This window comes from Lagopus muta, chromosome 2 (assembly GCF_023343835.1).
Source record: "Lagopus muta isolate bLagMut1 chromosome 2, bLagMut1 primary, whole genome shotgun sequence".
Classification (NCBI taxonomy): domain Eukaryota; kingdom Metazoa; phylum Chordata; class Aves; order Galliformes; family Phasianidae; genus Lagopus; species Lagopus muta.
The window spans coordinates 62,753,157-62,765,769 of NC_064434.1; the positions used below are offsets into that span (position 1 = coordinate 62,753,157).

The 12,613-nt window shown below is 40.9% G+C and overlaps 1 protein-coding gene across 6 annotated transcripts in view; it reads right to left on the reverse strand.

Moving 5' to 3' along the window:
• Nucleotides 1-1,311: 1,311 nt before the first annotated feature.
• Nucleotides 1,312-12,613, reverse strand: part of LOC125690068 (SAM and SH3 domain-containing protein 1-like) — a 522,255-nt gene continuing 510,953 nt past the window's right edge. For all 6 annotated transcript variants that reach the window (XM_048938015.1, XM_048938019.1, XM_048938018.1 and 3 more), the window contains 3 exons: nucleotides 7,650-8,776; nucleotides 5,944-6,075; nucleotides 1,312-5,110 (listed from right to left, as the gene is read on the reverse strand). In XM_048938015.1, the coding sequence (XP_048793972.1) occupies nucleotides 4,850-5,110; nucleotides 5,944-6,075; nucleotides 7,650-8,776 (1,520 nt within the window). In that variant the 3' untranslated portion in view covers nucleotides 1,312-4,849. The remainder of the gene's footprint in view (nucleotides 5,111-5,943; nucleotides 6,076-7,649; nucleotides 8,777-12,613) is intronic.

Here is a 12,613-nt window from a genome sequence, read left to right on the forward strand (position 1 = left end):
TAAAGGAATTGGTTCACATGTGCTGGGGGGTGGCTGCATTTGCTTTTGGCAGTCGTCATGGTGGTTAGCACACATTTGGATGAAACTAGCAAAATGCTGAGAGCAACAGATAGGGGCTTTGTGTTCCAGCTGCTCCCAAAGCAATCCTGGACCAAAGCAGTCTTGGAAGGGAAGCAATACTCGTTCCAGCTGCAGAAATGGCAAGCGCTCTGGCTTTTCATGTCTTTCACTGTTTGTTTTGTTTTTATATTTTGTTACTTGAGAGACTCCTGGAAACGGCCTGTGTTGGAGCCAGCTGCAGTCCCCAGAGGCTGGCTGAATGCTCTCCCCCAGCCAGCAGAGCAGTGCCCTCTGCTGCACGAGCACAGCAGCAGCCTGGTCCTCAGCTGAACTGGAAGATAATCTGAGGGGGGGGGGGGGGGGGGGGGGGAGGAAAGTCACCCTTACTGCATGCTGCGTCGTTCTCACAAACCACTTGCAGCATTGAACAGTTCTGATGGGAGTGCTGCTTGAAGGGAATGGGAGATTCAGCTGTCTGCACCCAGCCCAAGGGATGGGTTTTCTGTTTGTTTTCTCCTTGAGCCCTTCCCAGAGCTAAGCTTCTGGTTAGCATCGACTAAAGCAGGCACAGCCCACCCTGGTCACTTTGGGCAAGGATCCATAAAGAATTAATTTGCAGATACAGCACACTGTGGCCAAGGGGACTTGAGAGCACTCAGTTAGATTACTAATTAATACCTATTAATTATCCAGCAAGTTTAACCACAACAACAAATGGGACCACACTAAGCAAGAAGGAAGACACATCCTTTGCCCCAACACCTGCACACTGGCATCTTATTACAGACTGCAGACATGACTGACCTGCATGACTGACCATGAGCTGCGCTCATCCAGGCAGAGCGAAGCGCCTGTGCCAGCACAGTGCCGTGGAGCTGCATTTGAAAACCAGGCTGGAAATCCCCACTCTGAGGCAAGAGCTGTAACGTAATACAACCCCTGAGAGAGTTGTGCTCCTGCATGCTTTATCTGGCTCCACCAATCTTTAATTATTTCATTGCAAATTGGAAAAGCTCCAATGTTAAAGTTAAAGGTATACAAGAGACAAAGACCCAAACCTCCTCAAGCCATGAACACAGCAAAGGCAGCTCGCAGCACTGAACTCAGACTTTTTCTTAGCTGTAGATACGTACTGAGAACGCTTACACTGTGAGGAGCTATGGGCCTGGGAGAAGCAATGAGACAGCCACACTGCTCCCACATCAGCAAGTAGAAGATCTTTTAGCTACATTAAGAACTACAAAATAAAAAGAGAGACCAAAGAAATTTATTTATTTTTTTATCTATGAACAGTATGACATATAATTATAGACAAGTTTTGATACACAGGAAAACCCTTTTGTCAACCATTTGTTTTGCTAAATGAAACAGCACAATAATCTTTACACATTCATATTTTGTTTTTCTTTTTTTTTCTTTACAATACACAGCTTTCTTGGGTTGAAGCAAACTGCAGGACATATTGAGTACTGGTATATTACAGCTACTTTACATCATATAAGAACAGCAAATGGAGAAAAATAAGTTATTTAAATATTGATTTCATATACAGAAAGTGCAACTTTGTTAGTTGTTACATAACTTGTTTGACAGTTTTGATTCCCCAAAGGGTGTCAATTAAAGATAAAAGTATCTTGGACCAAAAGTATTATTTATTCTAAAAATAATACAGTACAATTGCACAGCTGTGACTTGGTGAATCGACCACTATTGCTGCTCTTAGAGATGATGACCTGTTAGAATAATGCAGTGTTTAACATTTCTGATCGTGCTCCCAGTCTGCACTCAAAGCCAGGCTCTTAAAAAAGAGCACAGAGACTATCTGGGTATTAACAGAGATTTACTGACGGAAGCTTACATTTATGAAGGCATTCTGTAATATTTTGGGCTTGCTGCTTCTTACCATTAAATAGCTATCTGAGTTACAATGGTACAATGGACAGATGCGTAACGTCATTAGCCTGAGCAGAGCAGGTTAGGATTCCAGCAGCAGGTTTCTTCTGTGCTTCCCAAGAGCCAAAGAGTGATCTTTTGCTTACTGTACTGAAGGGCTGCAAGGAAATGTAAGAGGTTATGGCTCTTTAGCACACTGCCTCACCTGCGTGGGGAATGCCACAGGTCACTGAATCCACAGCAGGGAAGCTCGAACACTGAAAAGCTTAAGGCTTTTTTCGATTAAAATAGAAACTAAAATTATAATTCAAGTGGGACCACGGAGAGCAGTCTTAAAAAGAAAAACAAAGCAGCTTTTAGAACTCACAAATCTCAGACTGCTCACTCTAGTGCTGGATGGGTGGGATTTGGTTTCCCTGGGCTGTGTCATTATTTAAAAACCATGGAGTTACAGAGTGTGTTTGGCACATGGGTCTGGCTTATTCCTGTATTTCTCCTGTTATTAACTGAGTAGGAGTAATTAATATGGGAGAGCTTTATTATGTGACTTGCCTTTCCTGTAAGAAGAAATGTTTCCCTTCTTACTGCACACAGCCAGCTTGGACTTCTCCTTTGCTCCAAGGAAGGCTGTTGTGTACTTGCTTTCACTCAGTACTGGTCCCTGCCAGTACTCCCAGGAAGTCTCACTACTTTCATCTCCTGCTTGCTGATAGTTACCATGTAAGCCTCAGAGAGGAAATGACAAATCATTATTATTAAAAAGACAATGTACTTTTTCCACATTTTCCTTAAATCTTTACCAGTGGTGCAAAGCATTTTTGCTGTATGTTTCCTGACGCTGTCACATTAGAGCAATTGATTTATGCAGCAGGAGAACATCATTAAAAAAAGACTTGGAAGAGTTTTGTTTGAGAACAATTCCAAATGACAGCAGTGAGTTAGATGCTTCATATGATGGCGTGCTTCTGGATGCAGACTGAGTTCAAAGCTGACGCTACAAACACTCAACAACTCCAAAACTAGGAAATGAGCCTAACACGGGAGCCAAATTAATTGTCATCTGTAGTAAAACATGTAGTTCATCTGACTTAAAACACGGCCATGTAAGTATCGTACATAGTAAGGACTGATGTAGTAAGCAAAGCTCTCCACTCATCAATCTGATAGCATTTGATCAGGAAAATTAGTGTTATTAGATCAATACAGGCGTGAGATAACTGAGGCACCAGGCTGTGAAGTGACTCGTCTGGTTCTATACAGTAAGCTGACGTCAGAACTGATGCTGGAAGCAATCTCACTTCCCAGCCTGTGCCCTCGTTTCTGTACCTCACTTTGCCTGCCAGAGTAAAGCTTGCTCTGCCTTCCATGGAGCACTTGCACTACAAGGAAGCTAAAGGATAAACTGTACAGAGAGCCCAAGTTAAAAAAAATCTAGTCACATGTTATTCATGATAATCTGTATTTGGTATATAAATGTGTCCCCATATATAAAAATAAGATCTGTTGTTAGCCACATACGTGAATGGAACATTTCACAAGGGTTTAGCAGAAAAATATAGTGAAAAAATGGCTCACCACATATGCCAGCACACTGCTCTCTCCCAGGGAGAGGTAACACTAACATTCAGACGTGAAAGATACCAACTGTTCTAAAATCACAGTGTAATTCACAAGACTATATAGCATTTTCTTCTTGTCCGGGCAATGGAATTACAGAATCTCAAGATTTCTTTGGGACATAATTTGAATACATTTTATCCCCCACAAGTGATCTTTAATTTGCAGAAACCTGCTGTTTGGAATCGATACGGTCAGGATACCAAGTCAAAGCTGCAGCGTAATGATTGACAATATAACACAGTACACAGAATATGATTAAAATGAAAAGCAGTTACATCTATACAAGGCAGTATATTTTGGAACTGTTTAGTAACAACAGTAAATGCAGACTGCAGTGAACAGGAAGTCAGCCTCACAATTGAAACCTAGCATAACCCTGCATTTGTAAAAGCATCTATACAACACATAAGATGTCATGATGAGGCAATTTATAGAAGCTACTTAAGCTGAATATCACCCTAAGTGCAGCTTATGAGTGAGAGGTTGAAACAAGGCTTGGGAAGCATGAGTACAGGTAAGTGAACATTAGGTAACTGCTTAAAAGCTTGTTTTAAGGCAAATAAAAAGCAGATTGCTAAAAAGCAGTTATAAAAATGACCTCAGTTCTGTACAAATTAAAAGAAGCTTTCTCCTAGGGTTAATTGCATTGGAGTGACAGAGATGGACCATACTGTAAATTAACTTCAGTCCATTGACTTTGGCCTAGCTAAAGGCTTTGAGGCATATTGGGACCTATATCAAGCAACAGCAAAGATGACCAGGAAAGAGGGGTATACATTTAGCTCTAGACCACTAAAAAAAAGAAAAGGCATTTGCCAAATAGCTTCTACTGGGACTTGCACCTTGATTTGTACATGGTCTGTAGGACTGACTCCAGGTATCTAGATGTACAGAAAGCCCCCAGCCTCAGCACTTCTCCACAAATACAGTGCCTATTAGTAACACTTAAACAAACTTGTGGAAAAGCAAGTAAGATCCCTTAATTCCCTGAAGCTGTCTGATGTCAGGCCAGCCCTATGCACTTGGAACAGGAATACTTTACAAGGGAGTGAGGGGGGAGGGAAGTACCACATCTGTGTTACCTGGTGGTTGCTTCTCTTCTCCTTCGGTTGCCAAAGACAGCAATTGAAACATGTCATATTCTCTGAAGAAGCATTCTGCCTGTCACTGGGAGCCACTTCCTTGATCCCTTTAGTTATGTAAAGTAATTAGGACAAAATTGGTGCAGGAAGAAGCAGTGGGTTCTTGACTAGGCAATGTCATGCTATGGAGCATGTTAAATCGTGTCTGGATCAAGAGGTTTGAAGAGTCTTGCTGCCGCCAGGAGCTTGCTTATGTGCCTTTCATCTGTGATGCCAGCTTCCTGAAGGCAAGTTTGTGACAGAGAAGGCACTTTGCTCAGTGTGTTGAACCCTGCTTCTGTGAGTGGGCTGGAATACATGGGCAGGCCAATGGAAATCAGCCAGTCAGATACAGAGGTGATAAGTCCTGGTGATACAGGTTTTCGGCAAATTTCAGTGAGCCCTCCACTTGGAATCTGGACAGAAAAGAAGAAAAAAGAAAGAAAACAAAACCTTCATGTTAAACACACTGCTTGTTTTACTGCAAGTCTTCTGTTTTGCTTTCAAGCTGGCAGAATTCGATAGCAGATGTTTCAGTTTTTCTCTCTCATGCATGCCATGCTTGTAGGTGTGAGAGTGGTCTGTGGGCAGAAAGGCTGGGCAGGAGCAGTGGTAACAGTTTGGGCAGGTGCAGGGGGCAGTACTCAGTCATTTGGACAACTGTCATGTATCATTCTGAATTCATCTGAAACCACTCAAAAACAGCCAGTGAGGAGTCTTCCAAGGCTGATCCATTCCAGGCTGATCCAAGGCAAAAGGATACTAACTTTGTGTATTACCTCCCCAGACAGACAAAGCTTTTTTATGTACAGACATGAAAGCTTTTGATAGCTACCCTCTTCTGATTTTTCTAAGGAGAGTGGAGAATAGTGTATTTTGAGAAATGAAAAAGGAGTACAAAACCTTTTGAAACTTTTGAAAAGTACAAAACCATTGAACTGAACTGTTCAATGGATGCCATCCTTAGCAAGCATTATGTCTGCTAGCAATCTCCTTAGAATCTCCAGGGAGTCAAAAAAAAAAAAAAGAAAAAGGAGGACATTCACTCTGTTTTCAATTCCTAGTTATTCTCCTTCAGGGCAGGATCTACTGTCCCTGTAGTACCCCTGTAAATGTTGCTCTTGCTGAGAGCACGCAGGTAACGTTTTTGTACTATGACTCAAGAGATAGTTTGCTCCCTTTACCAGTAGGCAGAGCTTTCTAGAAGTCTGCTCATAATTAAGGAGCTTGGGTTTAAGGAAATACTCACTGCCATGCGATGCTGCTTCCTCAGCTGCTTTACCCGGATTTGGTCCATGTTTGCAGCAACATCCTTTTCAGGCTGGTCTAAGTCTTCAGAGTACCTCTGTACCAAAGCCTCAGGAATGCCACAGCGACCATGCTGAATGTTCCCAGCCAGCCAAGAAGAAAGGTGAAAGAAGTGCATCAGTACAGATTGATCAATGCAAACAAAGATGTGTGGGATGGGAGAAAAAAGGATTTTTTCTTGAGATTCATAAAACTAATTTTATTTAGCTATAAATGATATCAATGGTGTAAAAATAGCAGTATACATCTTTCATGAGCTTTGAGATCAGTTCCAGCCTCCCTGAAATCAACAGCAAAACTCCTGTTACACTTCACTTGAACTGGGATGCCCCCAAAGGCCACATTTTTAGATTTCAAGCTGCTGAGCAGTAACTCATTTTCATGATGATTTCTGGATAATTTTCTGAGGTTTGGTTCAACCAGTTAACTGATGTGATCCTTTGACTAAATGTTTCCTGTTTCTTTTGGTGGCTAAATGACAGAGATGCCTGATCTCCAACAGCAGTGACAGGGCAAGAACTTCCAGAGACAGATTAGTGACAGAGAAGTTTACACTGAAGAACATCTCTTAAATTCTCGTTTACTCTATTCACATCTCCTAATTAATTTATTCTTCACATGAAGACACTTTCCTCAGTTTAACACTATGTTGTTTGATTTATAAACAAGCTGTTGCTATATATACATTTCCTACCCAGGCTAGATACAGGCAAACTAATACTTCTTCCTATGCACTATGCCACAGCAGTTAGACCCCCTGCCCAGTTGTACTGCAGAACTGTCCCTGGCAGCTCCAAGATGACCCACTCAGGGGCGCCACCTAACGGCAAAAGACTTGTGAATCAATCAGCAACTTTATTTTGAATTGTCATGTTTCCTAGGCACCAAAAGCTACAGGCTTTTACAAGCTTAGTAATATTCTCCCCTGTGGCATGTGATATGTGGCATGTGATGTGTGACCTGTCAAAATTTGGCTGAGTTTCTGGAAGGGGTTAGAAGCATAAAATTAATGCGAGTCTGCTGCTGGCTCAATTCCGCTTTTGTAGGGTACATGAGAGGATGGTCCAGAAAAACAAGAAATAAATGAGCCTCATTTACTGACAAGGATACTTCTCGTGGGATATGGGAATACTGCTGTGTTCTGTTCTCCTTTCCAACACTGCTCATGCATTTTAGCCAGTGACTCTTCCAAGAAAACTGAAAAAGCAATCCTCGAAGGACTGGGAGTTAGAACTCCCTCCTTCCCATCATGTCCTCATGAGTATGTCCTCATCACTATGCTATCAACTTATATTTTCTTGAAAACATAACATGTACATGACTTTCTTCTTCAGCTCCACTTGCTCCACTTTCCTACAGTAGCAACAAAAGAGATGTTTTCACACTCGGAGCCACCATGGTACTGGTGGCCTGAAAAAAGGCTCAAGGTATGCCTGGGATATCTCAGTCTCTCTACAGCACATCTAAATGGTTACTTTAAACATAAGGCCTGATAGTAAAGTTAGGCATAGTTATAGAATATCCTGTGTCTTAATGATTTATAGTTTATGCAGGCTGGTTACTCACAAGAATATGACAGATACGATAAATGAAAGATTAGCCCTTGCAACACTGGTAGAAAACACTGAGGCAAAGTGCTCCACTTACCTTGTCTGAGTATGGTTCTTCAGTAAGATCAATACCTTCAGACTGCAACTTGTTTTCTATTACCATTTCCAGATCCATTCCCCTGCTACAAGAGACTTTCCTTGCTGAAGCAGGCCCTAGCTTTATCATGTGCTGCTGAACACTTTTAGTCTCTGGTTGCTCCAACAGCCAAGGTGGCAGTGAGCTAGGAGGGGTACTGGGTTCCTGTTCAGATGTCCTATGGACTCCATGAAAATCAGTGGGAGTGGATGCACTGCTCTTTTTTACTGGCAAACATGGTGCTTCTTGACTTGAATTGTTCCCACTGGGGGTCATGGGAGGATGATATAATCCATTAGTAAGGCGTTCTCGGCATTTTTTGGCAGGAACAGGTGGTGGCTGAGAGGGATTTTTTGGTTGCATTCTTGTCTCATTTGTGCCTCTTTGCTCAGCTTCTAGACCTCCCTTGAGGACTGGAGCATAGTCAGCCCGTGCAAGGTCATGAAAGCCCTTACTCTGTATTTCCAGAGGTGTCCTTGTTGCAGAATGTGTCACCAAGGCAGCCTGAGCTTCACAGTGTTTCACAGGGAGCGGAAAAGGTTTCCCAACTGCACTCTTCATTACAGAGCACTCCAGCTCCTTACCTCTACCCTTCTGAGAACGAGCAGCTGCTTTACCCTGCTTAGGCATCAAGTTATCGACCATACAACTGCCCCCACACGACTGAGGTGGCAGGGCAGATCCAGTTGCCTTTTTTGCTGTATCCAGCGAATCCTGAGCAAAATAATCTTTCTTGCTACTGTCCTGTAGATTAGTATTGGAATCTCCCTGGAGATCATCCAGGGATTGAGATCTTGGCCATACATCCACACTCTGGGGGCCATCCAGAGTTTCATAGCTCCGACAGACAGCAACTGGTAAACTTCTACGGTTCTTCTTCAGACCCATAACAGCTGGGGGATTGACAGAGCTCTTCAGAGCACGATGCGCACAGCCCAACCGGCCTTCTTTTTCTCCTTGATGTAGAGTTTCTATTGACTTGGTCAGTGGGAGCGTAGGATAATTTGATAGCTGGTGTCTGCTGAAGTCTTTAAAGCTATGCTCACTTGATGATTTTGAGGGGAGAAGACAGGCTCTTCGGGTCTTACCTAGAAGCAAACAGATCACAATCCATCATTAAAAAAAATCTACTGTGTACTAATAATGGATCAATTCTAAACAACTCTGAAACACAATGATTCACTGGCTTTTGTTCACTCTGAACGTATGAGAACTCAGTACCATTTTAAGCATATGGATTTCTGAGCGTTAGCTTTACTAATGAAGAACTGATAATTATCATCAAGTGAGGAAAACATATTTAAAATAATTACTATCCCTTCCATTCTTCCAATGAAAAATTATCCTGTAGCTAGACCTGATATTCTATGCTTGATATATTAACAAGATTGACCCCATGCAGAAATAACTCCATTGATCTATCGTTCTTCTCCACTTTTCTAATTCATGTAGGATGGTGATAATTATGTTTGTTGCCCAATTAAGTTTGCTAGATTGCTCAGGAGTGCTTTAAAAAAAAAAATCACATTTATTTGTTTTAATTACATAGCTTGCAAGCAGTGTTATTTCATCTTTTAAGTAAACAACAAACTACTTTCAGTGGCAAATCAGAAAGCAGTAAGGTATTGGGAATACTGGTGTTGCACCAATCCCTCTGTGAAGTTGCTTTTAGCCACAAAAGTTTTATGGAAAAAATACTATACTGTGAAACAGAGAATGGTTACAAAAGAAAGCTTCTAGAGTGACTAATCTTAGCGTTGTTCTCATTGCACATGCCTTCTCAGAATGGAAGGTCTCAGAAGCATGATGTGTTATTTTATCACTGAAGATGAGATGACTTGAACCAATACAAACCACATGTCCTTCGTAAGCTTTACTCCATATTTTTTATGAGATATGCACCATCACTTTTAAACAGTGATTCTATCAAATCTGCTCGATAGAAAAATTCAGATCTCATTACTGTATTCATGAGTATGAAATACAAGGTCACTTCTCCAATGCTGCATAAATATATACCTTTCACAAGAAGTCAGTTTGTCTCAAAGCAGACAGCCCCTCAGGACGACAGCACATCCTGAGTAATTATTTTTTCTAGTGACAAGGACACTTTTCCTCACCTACAATAAACTTTCTAAAATAATGACAGATAGCTAAAGCTTGGAACTTCTTTTTCCAGAATGTGTGTGGCAGAAGCTCAGTCTAAATGCTATCACAATCCCATAATGGCAATTAATGGATCATTTACTTCTTCAGATCTGAGAACTTTTGCTAGCTTAATTCAAATTAAATTAATCTTGTGTACTTTTGAGCAACATATGCTTTCCTTTCATGCAGTTTGCCTCCAAAACTTCATCCCAAAGAAGCTTAATGCTTTGTTTTTGAATAACATACATTACTTTCTTCGAATACGAATGCTAACATACATAAGTCTTACTTAAGAATATCCTATCCCCAAAACTCCTTTTATAAAAAGGAAATACATGGTTAACCTATAAAGGGAAAGAGCTTGCTTTTTCCTCTCTCAAGGAATTTAAAACCAAAGCATTCAGAAAACTAGAAGTAACCTGAATTTCCTTTACTAAAGAGAAATAAGGAAATATTCCCTCTGAAAAGGGAGTTGGCCACATTTGCTGGTATGCCAGCAAGGTTATTCTGTGTAAAACCAGTATGTGCCAACAGTGGTGAATACAAGCTTACAAGAACTCCTCTCTCAGAAGCTGTACAGCCCATAGCTCAACTGCAGCTAAATATCATAATTTCCCTCAAAATGCTAATAAAGACATATTACACATTGAGTTGGTTCCTCTACTACTACCATGTGTACAGGTAACTTAGAGAAGCAGTAGAAAGGCTTATTTACCTGCGCCTTTCTGTAGCATGAGATCGCTGCCTTCTGAGAGTAGCTTCCAAACACAAAAGACATGTTTAAGAAACATTACTTTGTAACATTAGTGCCCTGTAGTAGGAGGCAATGCAACAGTGCCCCACACACAAATGTCAATACGTAGTGAGTAAGGAAAGGAGTGTTTCCTCCATTACTCTCATTTTCTATTACAAGCCTAACTTCTGCAGCAATTCATAGAATCACAAAGCAAGGGTTTAGAATGTAATTCTGCGTATGCATATTTAAGCCATGAGCAACAGAAGTAGGACCACTTGATTTCTCTTTTTCTAGCTATTCCATCCTCCCACCTGACATGCTCCTGAGAAATTAAGAAAGGTAGGTAATCAAACAGACTTTTAATTATTTTTTTGTTTTCATAAGGTGGGGATGTATATTAACAAATGTCAAATGTAACATTCCCTTCATATCTTGTAAAACAAAAAAAATCCCAAACTGCAAGAGTTAAAGTGTACAGCTATTAAAGTTCTATACACATTTTTAATGTCAGCATTTTTGCTAGCAATTCATTCCTACGATTCCCTGATACTGTCAAACAGACTGATGCCATTCACAGTGCTGTCAGCCACAGGAGCATCTCTGACTTAAATACGTGCAGAAGGGCATAGGAGCCAGGGTTAGAACTAAAATAATAACAGTGGTCCTTACCCCAAATTAATGAAAAGTTTGTACAGTTTTCAGGTTCAGATCGAGCTACAAGTGTACTTCACCCTTTTGTGTAGCATGATGCTGCAGTTTTTGTCAGATAAAGCACCTCACTAATAGCTCACACTGTTAGAATACAGAGAACAAATCTTTCAATTCGCTGTCATCATCTGCCTCAGAAGAAAGGAAATAATCTTTGAGAGTATTTCCACAGGTACTGGAGCTACAGAAACAATTTTCAGTGTTTTCTTCAGTCATTCTCAGTGCAGAAGATTACCCTCGGGGAATCAAGTACACAAAGCCATACACAGCATACCTGCAGTGGCCTGTATACAGCCTAGATTTTATTAACTTCTTTTTGCCCTATATTTCTGTGTACATTTCAAACAGCTCTACTGACACAATGAGGATGATGGTGCAAGAAACAATCCCAGACTCAGAACTTTTTTAATCAATACAAACTAGTAGGAAAACACATTGTATTAGGCCACCTTTTCTGTTGCTTCCTTTTCTGATTAATTAACACTGAACACATAAGTACTTTAGATGCCCAGTTGGCACTACAGTAATCTGGCTTCAGTTCCTGAACAAATCCTACCTAATAAAGTCATGGTTTGTTTGCCTCTTCAGCTCCCTGCATATGAAATTGCCATTGTCTTTAAACCCCTTCCCTCCTTACAAAACTGCACTGCAACAGGAAAAGGTTCAAAAAGGATGCATGACCAGAGATCCGATATGTAATGAATAATTAACAGGATTTAGACTAGAAAACAGATGACTTGAGGAGCATGAGGTCTATATACAGACACTGTTAGGTATGGAGACTCTAAGGAAGACTCTAAGGGATTTTCATAAAAAACAGATTAAGGAAAATGGAACGCAGTGAACTGTACAAAATTCAGGGAGTCTTTAAGTTCCTAAGTGATTAATTCTCCAAAAGTGCCTTAGGAAGCCTCAGATATCACTTACACTGTCGTCCTCCTTGATACCTGCTTTTGGCTGATTCCTGAAAGAAGTAGATTTCTGATAAGATTTCCAAATGTGTCTTGGACAGACAACACTTGTATGTATGAGAAGCCCAATAACTGCACTGTAGCACAACCTAAAGGAGAGCTCTCTCTATGCCTCTTTTTGAACTGAAAACTGATCTAAATAGACTGATGATATGACCCTACATAGTTGCCTTCTGCTCTTATTTTCTTCCTGTCTAGAACTGAATAGGTCACAAAAATTATGTTCCTTGCTCTCTGCAAATTGGAATAAAATCACAATACTGCCCTAAGTATTTCTGCATCAAGGTCCAGAGAAGTACCTAGATGAATTACACCTGTACCACTGCCAGCAAACCAGTATATGGCAAACCATTTTTAATCCA